This window comes from Onthophagus taurus, chromosome 1 (assembly GCF_036711975.1).
Source record: "Onthophagus taurus isolate NC chromosome 1, IU_Otau_3.0, whole genome shotgun sequence".
Taxonomy (NCBI): Eukaryota; Metazoa; Arthropoda; class Insecta; order Coleoptera; family Scarabaeidae; genus Onthophagus; species Onthophagus taurus.
Window position 1 is genome coordinate 22,308,546 of NC_091966.1, and position 25,110 is coordinate 22,333,655.

The window sequence follows — 25,110 nt, forward strand, 5'->3', positions numbered from 1 at the left end:
ACCAAATACGATAGCTTCTATATTGGGGTTTTCCAATCGTAAACTAGATGTATCGATAAAGCATAAATCAGATCTTCCGGTAAATATAATACGTGTGACATCCGTTCGAGTGGAATGTAATATAATTTCCGGCTCGTATTACAATAACAAATTATCTCACACGCTATATGAATTCGCTCCAACTGTGGATCCTGGTTTCAGTATAAATATAGAGCCAAGGAACCCCATTTATTTGCCAGTGGACACCGATCGTCCGATATCGAACATTACACTAAGATTACTTGATCAGCGTGGTAAATTGGTAAACTTTCGTGGAGAAGAAATTGTTATTAGATTAGAATTAAAACGAACTTCATAATGGGGCTGTTGTTCCAATTAAAAGCCACCGATCCTCAACAGCGTTCATCTATCAAAAGAAAACATTATAACTCAGGTGGAAAAAGAACATCTAGATCAGTTAAAAGAAAGACTTCATTGCGAGCGGACAACAGACGTTTTCTCGAGCAGTTGGGTTATCATGTCTACACAAAAGTTAAATATATACCGCGAACCCATCGTGGATAATTCGATCGCTAGAGAAGAAGTGCATAGTTACCATCCTTCCACAAATTCTTTTCAAAATAACGATATATTCACCATTGAACTAAACCAAGAAGATGTTTTATTTTCGTTCTTCGAAAGTTATATACGTATTGAGGGAGATTACAAAGAAAAATTAAACGATCCAACTGATACTATCCAGCTAACGCACAACTTACCAACATATCTATTTGAGTATATCGCATTTGAGCATAACGGTACTGAAATCGAACGGGTACGTGAACCCGGTTTAACATCATTGATTCGAACCCTACTTCAACAAAACGAAGTGGAATGCAAATCTTTAGAAATAGCTGGTTTAAAATGGCCACCCGAAGGAAATTTGCCTACAGTTAGTGCGAACAAGGATTTCACGTTTCAAATCCCATTAAGTCATATTTTCGGATTATTTAGGGACTATAATCACGTTATGAGAGGTCGCTTCAAATTTAGATTTGTTAGAAGTCGTACTGACTCCAATTGTTATAAATCTACATCAAAAGCCGATTCTAGCACCGCAGAGTTTACTGTAAAAACGGTTACATTGTTGGCGAAACATGTGTACCCAAGCCCATCTATAAAGATGAAGCTGTTAGATGGTTTAAATAAAAACGCAAACATTCCCGTACCGTTTCGGAAGTGGTCTTTTTATGAGCTACCTTCAATGAGAAAGGGAAATAAAGAGATTTGGTCGGTCACGTCAACAACTAACAGAGGTAGACCTCAATACGTTATAGTTGCATTCCAAACCAATCGAAAGGATCAGCCGAATTCAGATTGTACACTTTTCGATCACTTGAACATTATAGATCTTAAAGTATATCTAAACTCATACTGCTATCCATTCGAGTCGATGAATTTGGAGTTTGCGAAAGAAAATTATGTTGAACTCTATAAAATGTATACCGAATTTCAACCATATATTTGGGAAACATCTCGAAAACAACCGATTATGGATTTCGCAAGCTTTAAAAAAAGACCTTTATTCGTGGTGGATACCACTAAGAATAACGATGAAGAAGCCGCCCCATCCGCATCATGTGAGGTGCGTATCGAAATTCAAAGCGGTAAAGATTTTCCGCCTGATACAAAAGCATACTGTATACTACTCCAAGAATCCATGTATACATACAAACCTTTGAGTGGGGAGGTATCTGTAATTATAAATTAAATTGCACATGAGGTCATATGTTAGTTTACAATATGAAGTTCAAAATCGCGGTTGTAGACGTTCAGGGGTTTTACATCAATTCTAAATTCGAAGTTAAAGAATTTACTCTTGTGGATATCACCACCGACTGCATAATACATTTACACTTAAAAGCTAGTATACCATTCCAACAGTTAAACGTTCGAGATCGAAGATCAGTGAGATATTTGGAACGCAACCATCACAGGTTGCTATATAGCGATGGGTGGATAAATCAATCAGAAGGTCTAAATGTAATTGATACCTTAATTTCCTCCTACGATCAAATATTTGTTAAGGGAAATCAAAAGAAGCAGTTTTTGAAAACACGTAACAGCAATTCAATACTAACGGATATTGCGTTAGAATTTGCGGAAGAGGATGAGACTAAATTAAATTCATCCAACAATCAATGTTGGTTCCACACCGGCTCTCCAGCAGTATGTTCACAAAACAATGTATTAATTTTACAAAAATTTTTATATAATCACAATAATGTTACTTGTATTTAAGTTGTAAATATAATAATTTTTAAATAAAAAATTGATTGTAGTTTTATTATTATAATAGTTGTAAAATTTATTGGGAGAGGGTGGGGGTGTGAGTTATATCATATAATTAAAAAATTAATGTATTCAGTTTACAACTAAATTTGATGAAATATGGATGTTAACACTGGGTGTGAAATTTCTGAAAGCCCTTACTGGGTATCAATTAATAAACAATGGAAGAAGTTTCGTGATGATATAGAGAAAGAAAATAAATTTATTGGTGAAACCTTATATTCGATCGATAGATTTAACATAAAAGTTGGTATTAGTGTGGCGAGAGGTTTTATAACATGTGTGAAATTGATTTTTAAATCTTGGAATGATGTAGAATCGAAATCACATATACTCTCTTTTCTACGTGAAGATTGGGAACAATTGATTAATGTATTTAAAATCATTCGTTTTAAAATGAACTTTTCTGACCAAATTATACCGTTAGCGGATGGAATTCTTAGAGTTACTGCAGACGTTGAGAATTGTGTGTGCATCACATATGAAGATATGGACCCTGAAAATAATTTTTTTATTCCGATTATATTAACCTTGATGGAAGTTCAAGACATTTTATCTAAGGAATTTTTAATTTCATACAAATTAAAAGTATTAGACAATTTGCATTTTAATGATTACATTGATTTTATTATGAACACTCAATTTTCGAAGGATAAGTTAAAATTAATTCGAGAATTTTGCTTGCAAAATTTATCTGAAATAAATTATTACTTAATGGAATATATTGATATGATTTCATGAGTTTAAACTTACTACTATTAAGAATGTTGACGAATACTTGCGTTAAAAAATTATATTTATTTTAATTTAAACAAGTTTAAACATGTTGAAACAAGTGTTGGTGAGGTTCAATGAACTTTACATAACTTTGGTGATTTAATAATAAAAACTGCTTAATTTGCATTTTAGATAACAATAACACCTGCGTGCGAATTGCATCATCCTTCTAGAAACTTCTATTACACAAAAACTGCTTGATTTGCATTTTAGATAACAATAACACCTGACGTGCGAATTGCATCATCCTTCTAGAAACTTCTATTACACATTTCCCCACCCCCATTATTTTCATACATATAATTACATGTTCTAAATAATTTATTTAGTATAACAGCTATTTCCAAGCTAACAGGTTACGTTTTATTATTAATCTACGAAACAAATCATGTCTCGTCTAAGTCAATTGGGTCAGTGCAATTTCCCACCGAAAAAATCAATTTCTGCGCTTCAAACAGACACTCCATACCCGATTAAGTGTGCGAAACGGCTTAAAAAGTGTTCTTGGCCGTCCGTGGTACTTGAACTGGAGGCTGGATTCGTAATTTATTTACCAAGACGCATCGCAGAAGATATTACCGACGAAGAAATTATGGAACTTAGCAAAATGTCTATAATTTATAAGGGTACAAAAGATTGGTAAAACACACCCTGTATATTTATTGGATTTCGTCAAGAAGCTTGAAACGTAAAAACTTTCCGACCGATGACCCTGATGTTCATCTGTATTAATATAAATGTAATTGTATTATAAAAATTATATATTCTTAAAAATTAAATAATAACAAATGTATTTCTTAAACACATCATTTTGTTGTTTCTATTTCACCTTACAGCCATCAATTCAATCCGCTTAAATTCAATTAAATAAGTAAGTTTTATATATTTCTTAAACACGCATCTTTTTTGTTTGTATTTCCGTTCAACTGCTAGGCTTTTAATATTAAATTGAAAAGGTTTCGGTGATTCAGTGGTTTATTGTCTTTAAAGTATTTATATTTCACCTTGCAGCTATCGGTTCAATTCGCGTAAAATTAAATTAAATAAGTCTGTATTATATAGTTCGTTAATTTACATCACCACTGAGCCGCCGAAACCTTTTCCTTCTTTTATTTAAATGTATTTTTTTTTCACGTACATCATTTTTGTTAATGAAAATGCATTAAAACAATTTTATAATTTGTATTATTTTTTTACTTTCTTAATATTAATTATATATATATATGTATAGCATTTCATTTAGGTCAATTATTCCATTGCTCAGCATTATTGCAGCCGCGCCGCGCCGATTGTAATTTGACACTTCCGCCGGCGAGGTGCATTACACTTTACTTGGTGATGCGCCGCGCCGATTGTCGTAAGTTGACACTTCCCCCCCGGCGAGGAAAGCATTGTATCGCGTAACTCATAATCAGTTTTACTTTAGAAATCGAACGTGTCAAACGTAAACCGCGCGGAATGTCTCGTAGTCGTCTCTGTGTTTTTCTTTTTTTCGGTCTTTGTGAGGTTAAACCAAAGAAAAAATTTATTCGAAGTTGAGTTGGATTTACCCGTCAAACGTAAACCGCGCGCAATGTCTCATAGTCGTCTCTGTGTTTTTTTTTCTTCTTTTTTTTCAGTCTTTGTGAGTTTAAACCAAAGAAAAAATTTATTCGAAGTTGAGTTGGATTTACCCTATTTATTGTTCATGGAAAACGTCTTCGTCGAGCTGCGCATGGTCGTCACCTTCCGTTGTGATGGAGTTAGAAGCGGGGGCGGCTTGCTTCTCAACGTTTTTACTTACCCGGCTCGCTAAGGGTATTATCGATCAAGAAGGTTACAAGATCAATGTATAGTGCATAATAATAATAATAATAATAATAAAGGATGTTGGTAAACCGAAGCCCGCTCATATAATTGAATTTGTAAAAAAAGTACCATAACATTAAGGTTTTTATTATTTTTTTACTATTTATTATGTAATTAAAATGTTTATTAATACTTTTATTGGGTTGATTGGGGGGAAAAATTAAATTGTGTTATTATTATTTTCCGGAATATTCCCAAGCTCCTGCGCACGCGCATTCAAGAGTTGTGAGGCGCGCCATCTTTCAGAAACGCCGATTCTAGACAGGAAGTTGTCGCACCTCCGCACCTCCGTGACGTCATCCGCCCGATGTAAAAGGATAGGGAGGGGTGTCAACCAAAGGCTTGGGGGAAAAAATAGGTTGGTAACCAGACCTGGTGATTTTTAAAAAAGTAACAGTCTACCTGGTTGGTAGTGGTTTAGTTCCACTACCAACCACTAGGTGGCGCGTTACTTTTTTAAAAAAGGTAACCGTCTACCTGGTTGGTAATGGTTTAGTTCCACTACCAGCCACTAGGTGGCGCGTTACTTTTTAAAAAATTCACCAGATCTAGTTACTTTTCCAATACCAACCTATTTTTTTTTTTCACCTCCGCCTTAGGTTGGTACCCTTCCCTATCCTTTTACATTGGATTGATGACGTCACGGAGGTGCGGAGGTGCAATTTCCGGTCTAGAATCGGCGTTTCTATACTACTTATACCGTTGGCGGATGGAATTCTTATAGTTACTGGGGACGCTCTACGGACTGTGGAGGATATGGTTGGAACAAACCCCATTAAAACAAGGAACCATACATCTAAACCTTTGCTTCAAGAGCAATATATAGCAGTAACAACCCCTTTAGAAAAAACAAATTCGAGACTGCATGTATACATATAAACCATTGAGTGGTGAGGTGTTGGTAATCATAAACTAACAGGATATCCACATTGATAAAAAAATGTGGTCAGCCACAGAGAAAAACAACTGTGCAGATGCAGGTGCAGGACGTTATAGACAAACAGGATGTCCACAATGATAAAATGTGGTTAACCGTGGAAAAAAACAACTACCATTGACTATATATATGACGTCCATGCTATGCACACACATTAGTTACCATCATGACATTCAGACGTACGGCAGTTGTAGATATTCAAGGTGTTCAAGTCGATTCAGAATTTGAAGCCAGAGAAGTCACTCTCATAGATTTAGACACATCCCACACGTTACATCTACATCTTCAGTCAAGCAGACCATTCCGAGCGCTGAACGAAAAGGACCAGAAGTCTTGTAGATATTTAGAACGGCATCATCATCGATTGGGTTTTAACGATGGCTGGATCAGTCAAGGTATGGGTTTGAAGCTGCTCGATGATACCATTTCAAACTATGATCTCATCTATGTGAAGGGGAACCAGAAGACACATTTTTTGAAAAATCGTCCATGCCATCCAAATCGATGTTGTAGGAATTTAAAGATTATCGACCTATCGCTAGAAAAATGTAATGTAGCCGAAGAGATTAAATTAAATGTTTCGTTAGATGTGTGTTGGTGTCATAACGGGTTCCCAGCCGTATGTTCGCAAAACAACGCATTAATATTAAAAAAATATGTAAACCAATCGAAATTTATGCTGTAAACCAATCAAAATGTATTGTACTATAAAAAATAAATATATATATTTTGTAAACTATTGAACTTTCATTCATTCAGTCCTTAACATACAACAAGTTAAGATGTACCCCCATATTAATTTTAAATCTATTTACCTGTTGATATATATATTGAAATATATATCTGGAATGTTAAACGACGATACTGATGATATTTATAACCTTCTTGTTAAGTATGGACATATTTCGGCGGTGGACTTTGACGAACAACCCAATTTACATTTAGATCGTCAGGAAATGTTAGCTGAAGGTCTATCTCACTTTCAAAATTACTATCATCTCCCTATAACAGGGGAGGCTGATAATGATACATTAAAGCTACTGTTAAAACCCCGATGTGGTAATTTGGATGTTTATACAAATTTAAACTATAAACATATAACGCGTAAGTGGAACTTTACTAAAATTAAATGGGGTTTGTTCCAACCATATCATCTACAGTCCGTAGAGCTATTTAGAAAGGCGTTTAACGTTTGGTCTGAGCATATAAATTTACAGTTTCAAAAACTTATCGAGATATTAACATTTTAATCGGGTTCCGAAGTGTGAATCATACACTTATCCAAAATCCTAGGATAAATTGCCCCGCTAAATTTGATTGTAAAGGAGGTGTGCTAGTTCACGCAGAGTATCCGAGTATACATAAAGTTAAAGTTGAAATTCATATAGACATAGACGAGAATTGGAATTTCACTAATAATAACGAAAATGAAGTCAATTTATTACCTGTTATTATACATGAAATTGGTCACTCTTTAGGATTAGATCATAATAATCGAAATGATTCCGTAATGTATGCATATTATGGTGGAGTTGAAACCTTAAGTCAGCATGACATTGATAATATACAGAGAATCTATGGACGTAAATCACTTGATAAACCTAGTATCTCTACAACAACCTCAATTCCCACTACAAATAGAACTCAAACTTCGACTACAACAAGAACAACAACAGTGAGGCCATCACCATCAACAACAACAATAAGGTCAACATCAGTCTCAACTGTAAACGTCTCCCATATATGTGATGTGGATGAAAAGTTCACAGCATTTTTAATTTACGATAAAATAGTCTACGTTTTCTTTAAGCAGTGGGTTTGGTTAATTGATCTAAAGACTAAAAAACCGATTCAATCCGAAGCTGTAAACATTTTAGATTGGATACACCCCTTGAGAGGGGTTTTAGACAATAGCGACTATGACTATGTAGTGTCAGTAGATTCAAATGGCCTATTCACATTTATTATCAAAAATGAAATATATATAATTGAAATTAAGAGTTTAACTGTAAGGTATAAATATAGATTTTCTGAAACGGAATTAGGTTTAACTGATGTAAGTAAAATTAGAGGTGTGGTTACCAGTAATTACGGTTTGACATACATCTTTTTCGATAAACATTACATCATCCAGGTAGATGAGTACTTTTACAGAAGAAAAAAGATTATAATGTCTGCAGATGAATTCTTTCCGGGAATTCCAAACAACTTCAGTGGTGTATATAAAACGTCTGATGGTTTATTAAATTTCTTTGTTGGGGATATAATTATCCGTTACAATGAATATTTAAAAGAGGTTGTGAGTAGTTCGGAAAAGAACCTATCTTTATTGGGTATATCTTGTCCCTATAAGTCTTTAATTGATCAACTCAAATATATATTGTCTACAATAATTTCATCAAATATCACAATTCCAGCGGAAAATTAAATATGTTATGTATCAAATGTGATTTAATCTATGTAACAAACTTGTAACACACTATGTGACAAACTTATTTGGGTTCTATGTAAATAAAAATTTTTCCACTTGTTTATACTTTTGTGGTTTTTTGTTTTTTGAAGTAGAATTAATTATCTTGTCCAACTGTCATCCGTTTGTGGTTTTTTGTTTTTTTTTGAAACTACTATCTGTTTTTCACCGCAATTATCTACAACTTGTTTTATTATTTAAAGACAATAGATATATAAAGGATGTTCTGGTTACCGAAAAGTTAATAGCATTTGTTCGTGATCGCGTAGACACCGTGTTATTTTTTATTTCCGAAAGTGAAAAGAAAAAACTCTAAACATGTTTATTTGTGAGTTCTGTCAAGTCTCTTTTACGGCGAAACATAATCTTGACAGGCATATGCGAGGTAAACATGGTCAAACTAATTTCGATTGTACCGTGTGTGGAGGAAAATTTTCAAGACGAGATAACTTGAACGTACATCTGAAACGATCTCATGGGTTATCTATGAAACGTCAAGCACCACCACCACCATTACCATCAACCATCGAACATCGATCAAATCTAGAGATGGAAGTTCCCGGTACATCTACTAAACATCAATCAAATTTGGAGATGGTAGTACCAACACCATTAACATCCATCAAGCTCAGATTGAGTTATTACCAAATTATATTAAGTCCGGATTTGATGATGATGACGGGAATGAGGAAATTATTATGTCGGAGAAAAATTTTAATACAAAATTTAGAGTTATCACTGCCGCCACTGTGTTGAATGAGGTTTATGATGAGATGACTCGGGATGTTCTAAATCAAAGCGAAGAGTTTCAGGAGCGTGGGTCGGGGTGGGCTTTCCACTCTATATCTCACCTGCTCCTGAACATCAATAAATTTGAGCCCATACCCGGGTCATCATATATTCGTTTACCTCATGATATCGAAAAGAAAAAGGCATGCATCAATATTAAGAATTATGAAGACGATGCATGTCTAGCGTGGTGTTTGATGGCAGCTCTTTATCCCGCAAATCATAGTCAAGACCGGACTTCAAGCTACCCTCACTATAGTGAAACCCTTAATTTACAAGGTATTAGATTCCCCATTACTTTTAAAGACATTGTTAAAGTGGAAAAGTTGAATAATTTAAGCATTAATGTGTATGAGTTAGTTAGGAATTCGAATAAGTATAAGGTGGAAGGACCAATTTATTTTACCAAACAAAGACGTGAAATTCGTATAAATTTACTCTATTTATATGAAACCGGCGGGAAAGGTCATTTTGTATTAATTAAGAACCTATCCAGGCTTATATCACGTCAGTTTTCACACCATGAGCATTCTATACACCTTTGCGATGGATGTTTAACCCGATTTCCATCTGCTGAAAAATTAATTACACATCAAAATCACGATTGTAATCATATAAAAACAATTGTTCCCACGATAAATTTAAAATCAAAACCTAATTATTTTGGCTTACACACTCCCGAAAATATTTTATCATTTAATAACTATAAATTCACACAGTTGGCCCCGTTCGTTATACAGGGTGATTCATAAGTAATGGGCCAAATTGTAAATGTACGTTTAGGAGGCCAAAATAATAATATTTTCATTAACAATAATGGGTCTTAGTCTGCTCCTTACTGAGATACAGTATGTTAAAGCGAAAAAAATAAAATAGATTTTTGTTAATAGATCAGCTACTTTTCTACATAATGACTCATAGTTGACTTATAGTTTTTGTAAGGGTAAACAATAATGTGTGAGAGGATTTGAGTTAACTCGTAGATGTCGACACATGCGCCATATGAATTAGATGAAATCAGCTACAAATTTTTTATCGCTCATTATTTTACAACATACTTGTTTAATTTGGATAGCCCCATCATTTCTGTAGAAAAAAGCTATACTTCTTTGATCTTGAAAATATTAACGATTTTCGAGATATTTGAATTTTACTAATTCACTACACTACATTTCACGGTGGTCGACGTAGCATTAATCTGTTAAGACACAAGCATGGCATGGAATGTTGACATTTACCTAACCGTAATTGATAATTGATAACAATATTAAACTGAAACCATAAAAAAATTACGTAATAAAACAATTTATTGTACGCCAGTTAATAAAACGAAATACAACATTAGAACAGACTTGAACTAAGACCACTTACGACAACTGTTATCAAAACCTACATGTTAATGTTGTGCGAAGTTAAATTAAATTTAAGCTTAATTATGAGCTACTGCAAAAGGTTTTCAACATGACCACCACCAGCATTTATACACGCATTTAACCGTTTGGTTAAGGATTGTCTGACTTTAAAAAATGTAATGTAATAACTCGTCTCGTGTATTTATAGTAGGTTCAGCATAGACCATTGATTTCATGTAACCCCACACATAAAAATCAAGTGGATTAAAATCGGGACTGCAAGGTGGCCACTGAAATTCACTACCACGTCCAATCCAACGGTGAGGGAATGATTCATTCAGATGTTCGCGCACAGCACGTGAAAAATGTGGAGGAGCACCGTCTTGCATGAACCACATATTTCTTCTTAGTTGTAATGGAAGATCTCCCAAGAGGTCGACTAAGTCATTATTTAAAAAAATTAAATATGACTCTCCATTTAAATTAGGAGGTAATTCAACTGGGCCCAGTAATGTATTGCCTATTACACCGCACCACACATTTATTTTAAACTCGTGCTGGAAATGTCTATCTTTTTTTAAACGAGGGTTTTCGGTTTCCCAGGCATGACTATTTCGCCAATTAAAAACTCCGCGTCTGGTAAAGGTTGCTTCATCCGTGAAAAGAATGTTATTTAGGAATGTTGGATTATTATTCAATTTTCCTTTTAGCCACTGACAAAATTGAACTCTGATTCGATAATCTGTTGGAAGTAAATTTTGCACAGGTATAAAATGATAGGGATATAAATTTTCCTTGTGTAAAATTCTAGTCACGGATGGTTGGCTTATTCCAGTTGCTGCAGACAATCGACGAGTGCTTATTTCAGAATTTTGCGCAATTCTTACCAAAATTTCATCTTCTTGCTGCGGAGTGATAATCTTAGGACGTCCTGTATGATATTTTGGACGAAATGAACCTGTTTCACCCAATCGATTATAAATATTTTGAAATATCTTCCGGTTTGGCTGCCTTCTGTAAGGGTACATTTCACGATATTTTCTGGATGCTGCTTGCCCAGAAAAACGTTCTTGTGCGTAAACGCATAACATGTCTCTCATTTCTTCGTTTGAAAAGTGATTATGTCTCGGTATTTTGATTTATGTTAGGACAAGAATGAATCAGTTTACTTAACAATAAAATGTTTTAAACTATTCATTAAACGTAAAAGCTCATTGACGTTTCATAATTCATATGGCGCATGTGGCGACATCTACGAGTTAACTCAAATCCTCTCACACATTATTGTTTACCCTTACAAAAACTATAAGTCAACTATGAGTCATTATGTAGAAAAGTAGCTGATCTATTAACAAAAATCTATTTTATTTTTTTCGCTTTAACATCCTGTATCTCAGTAAGGAGCAGACTAAGACCCACTATTGTTAATGAAAATATTATTATTTTGGCCCCCTGAACGTACATTTACAATTTGGCCCATTACTTATGAATCACCCTGTATATGCAGACTTCGAATCGATTCTACAACCAATCGATTTTTGTGAGCCCAAATCATCTAAATCTTTTACCGAAAAAGTTGAGATGCATCAACCCTATAGTTTCGCTTATTATATCGTTTCCACGATTGATAGTAGTTTTAATAAATTTGAAACGTATACAGGACTTGATGCATCTCACGTTTTTATCACAAAATTAATCGATGATGTTAAATTTATCTATAATAAATACTTGAAAACCGTAAAACCAATGATACCTTTAACAACCGATGAGCAACGCAATTTCGATTCAGCTGAAAATTGTTATATTTGCCAAAATCCTTTCACATCTGACCAGGTTAAGGTACGCGATCATTGTCATATTGGTGGTAAATACCGGGGACCCGCCCATGCAAATTGTAATCTAAATTTCAAACTTCCAAATTCTATTCCAATATTCTTTCATAATTTTAGCGGTTATGATTGCCATTTATTTATTAAAGAAATGGCTGATGCTGATGAATATGGACTTGATGTATTGCCGAACAATAAAGAAAAATATATCAGTTTCAGTAAAAGAGTGTTTGTCGATAAATTAATCAATGAAGATAAAACTGTTGAAAATATTTTTTTAAAATTAAGATTTGTTGATTCGTTTAGATTTATGGCATCTTCATTAGACTCTTTAGCCGGTAACCTCGAAATAAATGACTTTATCAATATACGTAAATTCTTTCCACACCCGGAACATTTTAAATTGTTAACGAAAAAGGGTGTATTTCCATACAATTATATAGCCTCTTTCGACAAACTAAATGATACATCACTACCATCTAAAAGCATGTTTTACAACAAATTAAATTTAGAAGACATAAGCGATGAGCAATATTCGCACGCTCAATGTGTGTGGAAAGAATTTAATTGTCAAAATTTGAAACAATATTCCGACTTGTATTTAAAGACAGATGTTCTTTTATTGACTGATGTATTTGAAAAATTCAGGTAAGTTTGTTTTAAAACTTACGATTTAGATCCCGCGCATTATTATACGGCACCGGGGCTATCTTGGGATGCCATGTTAAAATTCACCAAAATTAAATTAGAATTATTGACGGATATAGATCAAGTTCATTTTATTAAGAAAGGTATCCGTGGAGGTATTTCTCAATGCTCCCTACGGTACGCTAAAGCTAATAATAAATATATGGATAATTATAACCCCAATTTCCCATCATCGCATTTAATGTATTGGGACGCGAATAATTTGTATGGATGGGCGATGTCGCAATATTTACCAGTTTCCAGTTTCAAGTGGTTAGATGATACCCAAATTCTAAATTTTAATTTTAATAATATATCAGATACTTCAGATTACGGTTACATTTTAGATGTAGATATCGAATACCCCGAGTATTTGCATGATACGCATAATGATTTACCTTTTTTATGTGAAAACATTTTACCACCTAACGGTAGATGTGAAAGCGATAAAAGATTGATTCCAAATTTATTTAATAAAACAAATTATGTTGTGCATTATAGAAATTTAAAGCAGGCCGTTGCTAACGGTCTTAAAGTTTCTGAAATTAATAGAGTTTTATCGTTCAGACAGTCTACCTGGTTGAAATCTTACATCGATAAGAATACAGCATTACGCCAATCCGCTAATAATTCTTTTGAAAAAGATTTTTTCAAGTTAATGAATAATGCGGTTTTTGGTAAAACCATGGAAAATGTAGATAAGCGAGTCGCTGTAAGATTAGTGACCAGTTGGGATGATGTTCATACTAGCGAAATCTCCGGTCGTCCTCGTTTAGGAGCTCGGAGTTTAATTGCGAAATTAAATTTTAAAAGCATAAGCATATTCACAGAAACGTTTTCGGTAATTCAAATGGATCGTCTCCATGTCGTTTACGATAAACCTCTATATGTTGGTTTTACGGTTTTAGAATTGTCTAAATTGTTAATGTATAATTTTTATTATGATTTCTTAAAACCAAAGTACGGTGAATCTATTCGCTTATGTTACATGGATACCGATAGCTTCACCGTACTAATTGATTCCGATGATGTTTATAGAGACGTGAAATTGAATTTAGATAAATTTGACACATCGAACTACAGTCCTGATAATCAGTTTGACATACCGTTACATAATAAAGCTGTTTTGGGTAAAATGAAAGACGAGAATTGCGGAAACATAATGGTTGAATTTATCGGTTTGAGGTCTAAAGTGTATGCGAATAGGGTCGCTGATGGTCGGGTTACAAAGAAATCTAAAGGTGTTAAGAAAGCTATTGTTAAACATAACATATCTTTTCAAAATTATTTAGATTGTTTAAATTCAAAATCGGTTTTATTTAAAAAACAAACGTTATTTAGAAGTTTCAATCATAACATATTTACAGCATTACAAAATAAATTGGTTCTATCACCAAATGACTCCAAGCGATATATTTGTAATAATGGAATTAATACATTCGCTTGGGGTCATTATAGTATTAATGACGATAGTACATAGTTAATTTTAAGTTAATTTATTCGTATTTATTGTAATTTATTGAAAAGTTCTCGATGGTTTAATTGTTTATTCGCTTTACTTTCTGTTTACATCACACTTTAGCTATGGTTCAAATCTCATTGGTAAGTATCTTAATTTACACCATCGAGATTTTTTTTATTGTTTTAATTCAATTGCAGGATTTTAAAGTCTATATACCTAAACGTTATGAAAATGAGATTTTAAAGGACGATACGTTTGCAATTTTAAAATCTTCAACCAATTCTTTGTGAATTTAAGACTAAAAAAAGAATTCATGTATTTGAGCTTTACGGGATGTTGCCCATCGAAATCATATTGAGATTGTGGAGAACATATATATTGGTTTTTTTATATATAATGCTAATATAATTTATTGTTAATTTGAAATGTAATGATTTTTTTTTATTTTTAATCTATATTCCCACCACCACCACCATTTAATTTTTCAGCTCAAGTTACGCTAATTTACAGTTCAATTCTCAATCATAGCTAGCGTCATTATATTTAAATTTTTCTGTTTAATTTTATAAAAAATTCCTAAACCTAGTACTTACACCACTCAATCATAGGTGGCGCCATTGTATTTGAATTTTTCTATCTAATTGTCTAAAAATCCCTAGATCTCTAGTTACTTTTAATACCAACCTAATTTTTTTTCCCCCAAACTTTGGTTGGTATCCCCCCCTATACCTAATACATTGAGGCGTGACGTCACCGCAGGATTGGCAGGATTAACTTCCGCTCTAGAACCGGCATTCTTACACTACTTACACTTTTCGATCACTTGAATATTATAGATCTTAAAGTATATCTAAACTCATACTGCTATCCATTCGAGTCGATGAATTTGGAGTTTGCGAAAGAAAATTATGTTGAACTATATAAAATGTATACTGAATTTCAACCGTATATTTGGGAAACATCTCGAAAACAACCGATTATGGATTTCGCAAGCTTTAAAACGAGACCTTTATTCGTGGTGGATGCCACTAAGAATAACGATGAAGAAGCCGCTCCATCCGCATCATGTGAGGTGCGGAAATTAAATTCAACCACCAATCAATGTTGGTTCCACACCGGCTCTCCAGCAGTATGTTCACAAAACAATGTATTAATTTTACAAAAATTTTTATGTAATCAACATAATGTTACTTGTATTTAAGTTGTAAATATAATAATTTTTAAATAAAAAATTGATTGTAGTTTTATTCGAGAATTTTGCTTGCAAAATTTATCTGAAATAAATTATTACTTAATGGAATATATTGATATGATTTCATGAGGTTAAACTTACTATTAAGAATGTTGACGAATACTCGCGTTACAAAATTATATTTATTTTAATTTAAACAAGTTGAAACAAGTGTTGGTGAGATGCGATGAACTTTACTTGACCTCGGTGGTTTAATAATAAAAACCGCTTAATTCGCATTTCAGATAACAATAACGCCTGACTTGCGAATTGCATCATCCTTTTAGAAACTTCTATTACACAAAAAACTGCTTAATTCGCATTTTAGATAACAATAACAGCTGACGTCCGAATTACATCATCCTTCTAGAAACTTCTATTACACATTTCTCCCACCCCCCCATTTTTTCATCCATATAAATACATGTTCTAAATAATTTATTTAGTTTGGCAGCTATTTTCCAAGTTAACAGGTTACGTTTTATTATTATTAATCTACGAAACGAACCATGTCTCGTCTAAGTCAATTGGGTCAGTGTAATTTCCCACCGAAAAAATCAATTTCTGAGCTTCAACCAGACACTCCATACCCAATTAAGTGTGCGAAACGGCTTAAAAAGTGTTCTTGGCCGTCCGTGGTACTTGAACTGGAGGCTGGATTCGTAATTTATTTACCAAGACGCATCGCTGAAGATATTACGGACGAAGAAATTATCGAACTTAGCAAAATGTCCATAATTTATAACGGTGCAAAAGACATTGGTAAAACACACCCTGTATATTTATTGGATTTCATCAGGAAGCCTGAAACGTAAAAAACTTCCGACCGATGACCCTGATGTTCATCTGTATGAATATAAACGTAATTGTATTATAAAAGTTATGGATACTTAAAAATTAAATAATAATAATAAATGTATTTCTTAAACACATCTTTTTGTTGTTTGTATTAATAATTTCACAATATATGTATCGTTAACATTTATTTATCGTATTAATTCTGTGTGTGTATGTGTGTGTGTGATTTCCTCCTGCTACCCTCAATCAGTAATAAAGAACCAGTAATAAATAACATATTTTTTAAGGTAAGTATTATTATTTCAATTAAGTCATCGCGCCGCGGGGGAGCAACTTCCGCTGATAAGCGTACGAGTGTCGCCTTCGTCTCTCATTGGACGTTATTTGAAATTTATGTATGAACTATTGGAACATAGATGGTGCTTATGTGACTTTTATTCCCTCCCATATATATTATATTATATATCGCTACCGTTTTACATTTTAGTCGACGTCTAGCGATACGATATGTCCCAACGCGATTTGATTGTTGCGATACAAGGTTTATTAAATGCCTTAAGTATAAGCGCGGACAAACCTAAAGTTCCAATTTCGTCGTCGTCGTTAGAGAAGAATAGGGTGTATCGGGTGATACGTTTCACGCAAGTACTATCTTTTTTCCGCTGAAATTCTATGTACTTTAATCGATGTTGTTGTTACAAGCGTTTTCTGTATATTATATATTATTTATCATTTTGGGCATGTTTAATTTAAATTTTTAATATATGTATTAACTTTAATTTTTTGTGATTTTCTCTTCCTCCTCCTACCCTCAATCAGTAATAGAGAACCTATTTTAAGGTAAATATTATTATTATTATTTCACGGGGGAGCAACTTCCGCTGATAAGCATACGGCGTCGACGTCATCGTCGTCGTCGTCGTATTTGTCATCGCTCCACATCGTCATCTCTACTTGACCGTTAGGGCACTAGAGCGTTACCCCCTATCGTAGGGGGGATGCTTGGGGTTGAAGGGGGTCATTAGGGCGCTAAGATGGGGTTAAAGGGGTTGAAGGGGGTCATCAATAGGGCACTAAAATGGGGTTGAAGGGGGTCAATAGGGCACTAAGATGGGGTTGAAGGGGTTGAAGGGGGTCAATAGGGCACTAAGATGGGGTTGAAGGGGTTGAAGGGGGTCAATAGGGCACTAAGATGGGGTTCAAGGGGGTCAATAGGGCACTAAGATGGGGTTGAAGGGGTTGACCTGTTCAACCGACCGGTTCAACCCCTGTTCAACCGACCGGTTCAACCCGTGTTCAACAGATGGGGTTGAAGGGGGTCAATAGGACACTAAGGTGGGGTTGAAGGGGATGGGAGGAGGAGGAATTAAATTGTGTTATTATTATTATTTCCGCAATATTCCTAAATTTCCCGCGACGTGACAGAGGGGGGGAGCAATTTTCGGTCCAACTTAAAAATATGACTTCAGTATGCTTATAATAAAGATGCAAATAACTTAAATTGCTCCCCCTGCTCCTTAAGGATCGTTTCCGGTCCAGAACTCTCATTATGACAGCGCCATCTATCGATCATCAGGTACATTTTAAAAAAATGGCTGCGTGTGAAATTATTCTTTCTGCTTAGTTCCGCTACCCGCCGCTTTTTTAGTTCCGCCGTCTGTCGCTAGGTGGCGCCACCGTCGACCGATCCTTCGATCCTTAAGGATGCCTAGGTGGCGCCACCGTCGACCGATCCTTCGATCCTTAAGGATGCACCGCTAGGTGGCGCCACCGTCGACCGATCCTTAAGGATGCACCGCTAGGTGGCACCACCGTCGACCGATTCTTCGATCCTTAAGGAGGATCCTTAAGGATGCTCGTGACGTCACTTCCGGCGCGCATGCGCAGGATCAGGGGGAGCAGGGGGAGCACTTCCGGTCCAGAACCGGCATATTATGTCTACTGACCATATATGTGATATTCAGGTGGCAAATGTCCCATTGGAGCATGTTGGAGATAAAAAACAAAATGTGCCCAAAACGTTATATTATGACGTTATACGCCGGTTTGAGCCATGTTTGAACTTTCTATCACTTTTGGTTCCGATAATTCTGTCGACCATATTTGTGATATTCAGGTGACAAATGTCCTATTGGAGCATGTTGGAGATAAAATACAAAATGAGCCCAAAACGTGATATTAAGACGTTATACGCCGTTCTGAGCCATGTTTGAACTTTCTATCACTTTTGGTTCCGATAATTCTGTCGACCATATAGAAGTGCTCCCCCTGCTCCCCCTGGTCCTGCGCATGCACGCCGGAAGTGACGTCACGAGCATCCTTAAGGATCATCCTTAAGGATCGTCCTTAAGGATCGTCCTTAAGGATCGTCCTTAAGGAAAAATTCGCAATTGTATACAGGATATTAGTCCCGATATAGGATCGTCCTTAAGGATCGTCCTTAAGGATCGTCCTTAAGGATCGTCCTTAAGGATCGTCCTTAAGGATCGTCCTTAAGGATCGAAGGATCGGTCGACGGTGGCGCCACCTAGCGGTGCATCCTTAAGGGTCGAAGGGTCGGTCGACGGTGGCGCCACCTAGCGGTGCATCCTTAAGGATCGAAGAATCGGTCGACGGTGGCGCCACCTAGCGGTGCATCCTTAAGGATCGAAGGATCGGTCGACGGTGGCACCACCTAGGCATCCTTAAAGATTGAAAGATCGGTCGACGGTGGCGCGACCTAGCGGTGCATCCTTAAGGATCGAAGGATCGGTCGACAGTGGCGCCACCTAGCGGCGGACGGCGAAACTAAAAAAGCGGCGGGTAGCGGAACTAAGCAGAAAGAATAATTTCACACGCAGCCATTTTTTTTTAAATGTACCTGATGATCGATAGATGGCGCTGTCATAATGAGAGTTCTGGACCGGAAACGATCCTTAAGGAGCAGGTGGAACAATTTAAGTTATTTACACATTTATTATAAGTATACTGAAGTCATATTTTTAAGTTGGACCGGAAATTGCTCCCCCCCCTGTCACGTCGCGGGAAATTTAGGAATATTGCGGAAATAATAATAATAACACAATTTAATTCTTCCTCCTCCCAACCCCTTCAACCCCATCTTAGTGCCCTATTGACCCCCTTCAACCCCTTCAACCCCATCTTAGCGCCCTAATGACCCCCTTCAACTCCAAGCATCCCCCCTACGATAGGGGGTAACGCTCTAGTGCCCTAACGGTCAAGTAGAGATGACGATGTGGAGCGATGACAAATACGACGACGACGACGACGATGGCGATGACGTCGACGCCGTATGCTTATCAGCGGAAGTTGCTCCCCCGTGAATTAATATTAATAATAATACTTACCTTAAAATAGGTTCTCTATTACTGATTGAGGGTAGGAGGAGGAAGAGAAAATCACAAAAAATTAAAGTTAATACATATATTAAAAATTTAAATTAAACATGCCCAAAATGATAAATAATATATAATATACAGAAAACGCTTGTAACAACAACATCGATTAAAGTACATAGAATTTCAGCGGAAAAAAGATAGTACTTGCGTGAAACGTATCACCCGATACACCCTATTCTTCTCTAACGACGACGACGAAATTGGAACTTGAGGTTTGTTCGCGCTTATACTTAAGGCATTTAATAAACCTTGTATCGCAACAATCAAATCGCGTTGGGACATATCGTAACGCTATACGTCGACTGAAATGTAAAACGGTAGCGATATATAATATAATATACCGATTGGTAACTTTAATTTTAGGAGATACACCCAACACGGACGTACGTATAAGTATACGTGTGTGTGTATATTCGGTGTCGTTAAGTGGGGGATAAACAAGCGTAGGGGTAATGCACAAATTGAATCGTTCATAGATTGTTGAGAGGCGAAGTTGGTCGCATCGCTTTGCAGTTAACCCTAGCAAAAGAAAACTAAGATGTTGTTTACTGTAGCGGAAAAGGTACAGATTATAAAATGGTTTTATGGTGGCAATTCTGTAGCCCAAATAATTAATTTGTTTCCTGTGGCCTATGAAAACAGATCAATTCCTAGTCGCGGAACAATTTCAAATATTATTAAAAACTTTGAGCGACATGGATGTGGGCCATACAAAAAAAAAAAAGAAAGATATAGTCACTTTTAAGGATAGGGAAAAGCCATTTTTTTTGTAAACAATGGAGAGTAATTTAGATGTACGACGATTAACCGCGGACGCGTTAAGATATGAGCTTAGAGTTAGGGGCGTTACTGAACAGTTGGCGCATGATGAAATGCGTCATTCATTGCGAAAATTTATTCGGTTAGAGAAAAACGCGAGCTTTACATTGCCGGAGTATCCGTTCACATTCGCACAGGACTCGAAAGCAATACGAGACGATCTAACGAAGGTAAAGGCTAAAATAGATGATTTTATGGGAATCGCGACATCTTCCGAATTTAAAAGACTTAATACTTGGTTGAATTATTTGCTGGGGCGTGCTAATCGAACTTTACCTAAAGACGCGGATGAGATACAATTGAAAACGGAATTTATTTCTGAAATTGTCACATTGTCATCGCGATTAGAATTGAAAGCTAGAGCTGCTTCTACACCTACTCGGGCCGCAGTAAATATTAGTACGGTTAATTTAAATGAGGACTCGAGTTTAAGAGTATCTAGTGATACTTCTTCGGACGAGGGTGATGCTAATGGCGGGGTTGCTGGACCTTCAAAATTGATTTCTGTTGCTAAGTGGGGAATTTCTTTTGCTGGGAACGGTCGTTGTTCGTTAAATGCTTTTTTGGAGCGGGTTAACGAATTAAGATTTGCAAGGGGCGTTTCAAAGTCGGTTCTTTTTGTTTCGGCTGTGGATTTATTTAGCGATCGAGCACTTATTTGGTATCGTGCGAATCGTGATAGTTACGCGTCGTGGGACCAATTAGTAGAGGGTTTAAAACTAGAATTTCAACCTATTGACTATACGATGATAGATTATTTGATGAAATTAGACATCGAACACAGGGCCCTACTGAATCGATCGGAATCTATGTATCCGTGATGCAAAATCTATTCTCGCGATTGAATACCCGAATACCGCAAAGTACGCGAATAAAAAAAATAATGCTAAAGAATTTAACACCTGCATTTCAACGGCAATTATCATTGGTAGACGTGGCTTCGGTGGATCAATTGTTGCAACTTGGACGGAAGTTAGAGGGTACCAAACTCTCCGTTGATAGCTATGCGCCTCCTGTCCGTGCTACTAAAACGCTTGAACCGGATTTAGCTTATGTACAAGTAGACGCGGTAGAGTCGGCTACTGAATCGAATAGAAACGAGACACCATTAAATTCACCGATTTGTTGGAATTGTCGAAAAACCGGACACAGGGCAAATGATTGCAAAGCGCCGCGAAAGTTACATTGTTTTCGTTGCGGGGTAATAACTCGAAATTGTGTTAAGTGTTCGGGAAACGGGGTAGTGAGACGACGATAGGTCGGTGTCGATCTCAATCCTCAGGAAAGCCGATCGGAGTTATCTTAGATTTTATTTTTGCTTGTACCAACGGAGACGAACATCCATATTTATTAGTTGATATCCTGGGAATAAGAATCGCGGGCTTGTTAGATTCGAGAGCCAGTAAAACTATCGCGGGTGAAATCGGCATTCGAATGTTGAGAAAATTAAAATTACCAATTAAGAAAATGGATACACGATGCACGGTTGCAAATAATGAAAGTTGTCAGGTTGAGGGCGCTGTAAGTGTTCCGATCGCGGTCGAAGGTCGGAGTAAAATCGTAGAAATACTATTAGTACCAGAGGTAAGGCATACTATGATATTGGGAGTGGATTTTTGGCGTAAAATGTGAGTAGTGCCTGACTTAAGACGCGGCGAGTGGACCTTTTCATGTGACCCTCCGAAAATATCTGTTGACGCGATTCAGGCTCAGGTTGAATTAGTGATTAGTATTAGTGATCAAAATAAATTATCGTTATTTCCGGATCGGGTTTTTGACGCGAATTCGGAACATATATTAGGTCACACACAATTAGTAGAACATCATATCAAGGTAAATCCCGATGTTTTGCCTATTAAACAGAGGTATTACCCTATATCGCCAGTAATGCAAGCTGTAGTCGAGAACTAGACGAAATGCTTTTGATGAGAATCGTAGAAAAATCTAACAGTCCATGGGCATCTCCAATTTTATTAGTACCCAAACGTGATGGGGGACATCGTTTTTGCGTAGATTTTAGGCAACTAAATAAAGTTACCAGAGCGGATGCGTATCCGTTACCCCAAATATCGTGCACATTGGACAGACTTCCTGACGCGCGTTTTCTATCCTCTATTGACATTAAGTCAGCGTACTGGCAAATTCCTATGGCCGCCGAAAGATTGTTTACTTTCGCATTTACTGTGCCAAATCGCGGGCTTTTTCAATTCAATAGAATGCCTTTCGGGTTAACGAACGCTCCGGCTACGTGGCAGCGTTTTGTTGACTATGTATTGGGGAGTGATCTTGAACCTCATGTTTTTGTATACTTGGATGACATCATTATTGTCACGTCAACTATCGAGAAACATTTTGAAATTGTAGAGTTAGTTTGCGAACGTTTGCTTGGCGCGGGACTCACTTTAAATCGTGAAAAATGAATTTTCTTTCGAGACACACTACGGTACTTGGGTTATGTTGTTGATCGAGACGGGTTGCATGTAGACTCCGAAAAGGTACGGTCGATATTACAGATACCTGAACCTCGGAAGGTTTCAGACGTGCGTAGATTGGTAGGAATGGCTTCGTGGTATAGGCGTTTTGTGCCGAATTTTTCGACTATCATTGGTTTTAATTGGGACGATAAATGTGATAGGGCCTGGGGTACAATTAAAGAAAGGTTAATATCAGCACCGACTTTGACTAGACACGACTTTAGCAAGGAGTTCACCATTCAAACTGATGCTTCTGATTTCGGAATCGGAGCGGTTTTAACACAACTGGATGATGGGGATAATGAGGTCGTTATTTGTTATCTGAGCAGATCGTTAACTACGCAGGAGCGAAAATTTTCTACAACAGAGAAAGAATGTTTGGCCGTATTATGGGCGATCGAGAAACTAAGGCCATATATTGAAGGTGGACATTTCACCGTTATCACAGATCACTATTCGCTGGTATGGTTGAATAATTTGAAGTCCCCTTCAGGGAGATTGGCCCGTTGGGCAATAAGACTCCAGCAATACAATTTTTCCATTAAGCATAGGAAAGGGAAAGAGCATGTTGTACCCGATGCTTTGTCTAGAGCGGTACAGCGTTAGTTGATGAAATTGAACACGAGATTAAATTAGAACCCTGGTATGTTAAAATATTGCGGTCGGTAAAATCACAGCCGGAAAAGTATCCGTTGTATCGCGTTGAAAACAAGAAATTATTTAAGTCCATACGTACTCAACATAACGCGCTTGAAAATCGTAATGATACGTGGAAATTAGTAGTACCAAAAGCTCAGAGAATAGAATTGTTAAAAAAATATCACGATTTACCGGAAACGGGTGGACACTTAGGCGTGGCTAAAACCATCCATTTTGTAATGGTCAATTGATTGTGGCTTTTTTGGTCTTAATGGGTACTCAAGAATTGTTGTGATGGACTTCAACTACCCCGATTTAATTTAACTATGATGTAAGTAAATTTAGAAGTTGTTTTTTCATGATAGTAACTTCGGTGGTTTTTTCTAGTAATTGCCTGCAGAAGAAACAATAAAGTTTCGAAATATAGCAAGTAATAAGATAGTAACTTTTTCTATTCGCCTAGCGAATATTATTTTCTCAATAACTAGAGACTGCAGCACCCTGATAGTGGTCTAGATCATTGCATTAGGTCCTCTGGTGTCCTTCTAGCCTACCAGCACCCCCAGATTTGCCGTAGGGGCCGAGGGGTGAATTTTTTAATATTCCTCTTTTTCAATATCAAATGTAAACATTATTTTCTCAATAACTAGAGACTGCAGCAGCCTAGAACTAGTCTAGATTATTATATTTAAAATTGATGTAATATTTAGTTTGATATTATAATTTCATATTGCTTTTACTTCTCTTACAAGGGAAGTGTCACAACTGTGTCTCACCGATTTCGATGCAATTTGGTACAGTCATAGAATGGGCCAAAATAAGGTTCGCACATTTTTTTATACGTGCGGTAAAAGCCCCTGGGGCGAGTTATAGGGGTTGAAAGTTTGGAGAAAAAGTACGTTTTCACTTATATTTTGAAAACGAAAAGTGCTATCAAAATTTGGTAAATTGTAACTGATATTCATTTTAAAAGAGCTTTCTTTTGATGTGTCACACATATAGCAGAGGGTTAAAAAGGGCGAACTACCCCTATTTTTTTGGAATTATTTAAAAACCACCCTATCGATTTTGGCGGCATTAAGTATACTTCTAGTGCGTTCAAAAATATTAGTTAAGGGTTTTTTCCCATTCGCCCTAGATCAACCCCAGCGAAGTTACGGGGGTTAACATGTAAGCACTTTTCGTAAGAATGATGTGATAAAATTGTCAGGTATTTTGAAAATACTTTAAACAAAACCGTAAATTAGTCGCACAATAAAATGTTTAGTG

At 36.2% G+C, this 25,110-nt stretch overlaps 3 protein-coding genes across 3 annotated transcripts; all 3 read left to right on the top strand.

Annotated features, from left to right (window-relative positions):
• The first annotated feature begins 517 nt into the window (after nt 1–517).
• On the top strand, nt 518–1,750 carry LOC139429545 (uncharacterized). Its single transcript, XM_071195353.1, has one exon. It carries the CDS (start codon nt 518–520, stop codon nt 1,748–1,750), a length of 1,233 nt encoding a protein of 410 aa, XP_071051454.1.
• Nucleotides 1,751–6,059: 4,309 nt separating this feature from the next.
• LOC139429549 (matrix metalloproteinase-16-like) lies at nt 6,060–8,321 on the top strand. Its single transcript, XM_071195359.1, has 2 exons — nt 6,060–6,288; nt 7,111–8,321. Exons 1-2 carry the CDS (start codon nt 6,060–6,062, stop codon nt 8,319–8,321), a joined length of 1,440 nt encoding a protein of 479 aa, XP_071051460.1.
• Nucleotides 8,322–13,054: 4,733 nt separating this feature from the next.
• Nucleotides 13,055–14,500, top strand: LOC139429550 (uncharacterized). The gene has a single exon (XM_071195360.1). The coding sequence runs from the start codon at nt 13,055–13,057 to the stop codon at nt 14,498–14,500; it is 1,446 nt and encodes a 481-aa protein (XP_071051461.1).
• The last annotated feature ends 10,610 nt before the right edge of the window (nt 14,501–25,110 follow it).

Coding starts and splice junctions, on each gene's coding strand:
- LOC139429549 (XM_071195359.1), top strand. CDS start 6,060: ATGACATTCAGACGTACGGCAGTTGTAGATATTCAAGGTGTTCAAGTC. Junction 6,289..7,110: donor CGATGGCTGGATCAGTCAAG/GTATGGGTTTGA, acceptor ATAAATTTACAG/TTTCAAAAACTTATCGAGAT.
- LOC139429550 (XM_071195360.1), top strand. CDS start 13,055: ATGTTAAAATTCACCAAAATTAAATTAGAATTATTGACGGATATAGAT.
- LOC139429545 (XM_071195353.1), top strand. CDS start 518: ATGTCTACACAAAAGTTAAATATATACCGCGAACCCATCGTGGATAAT.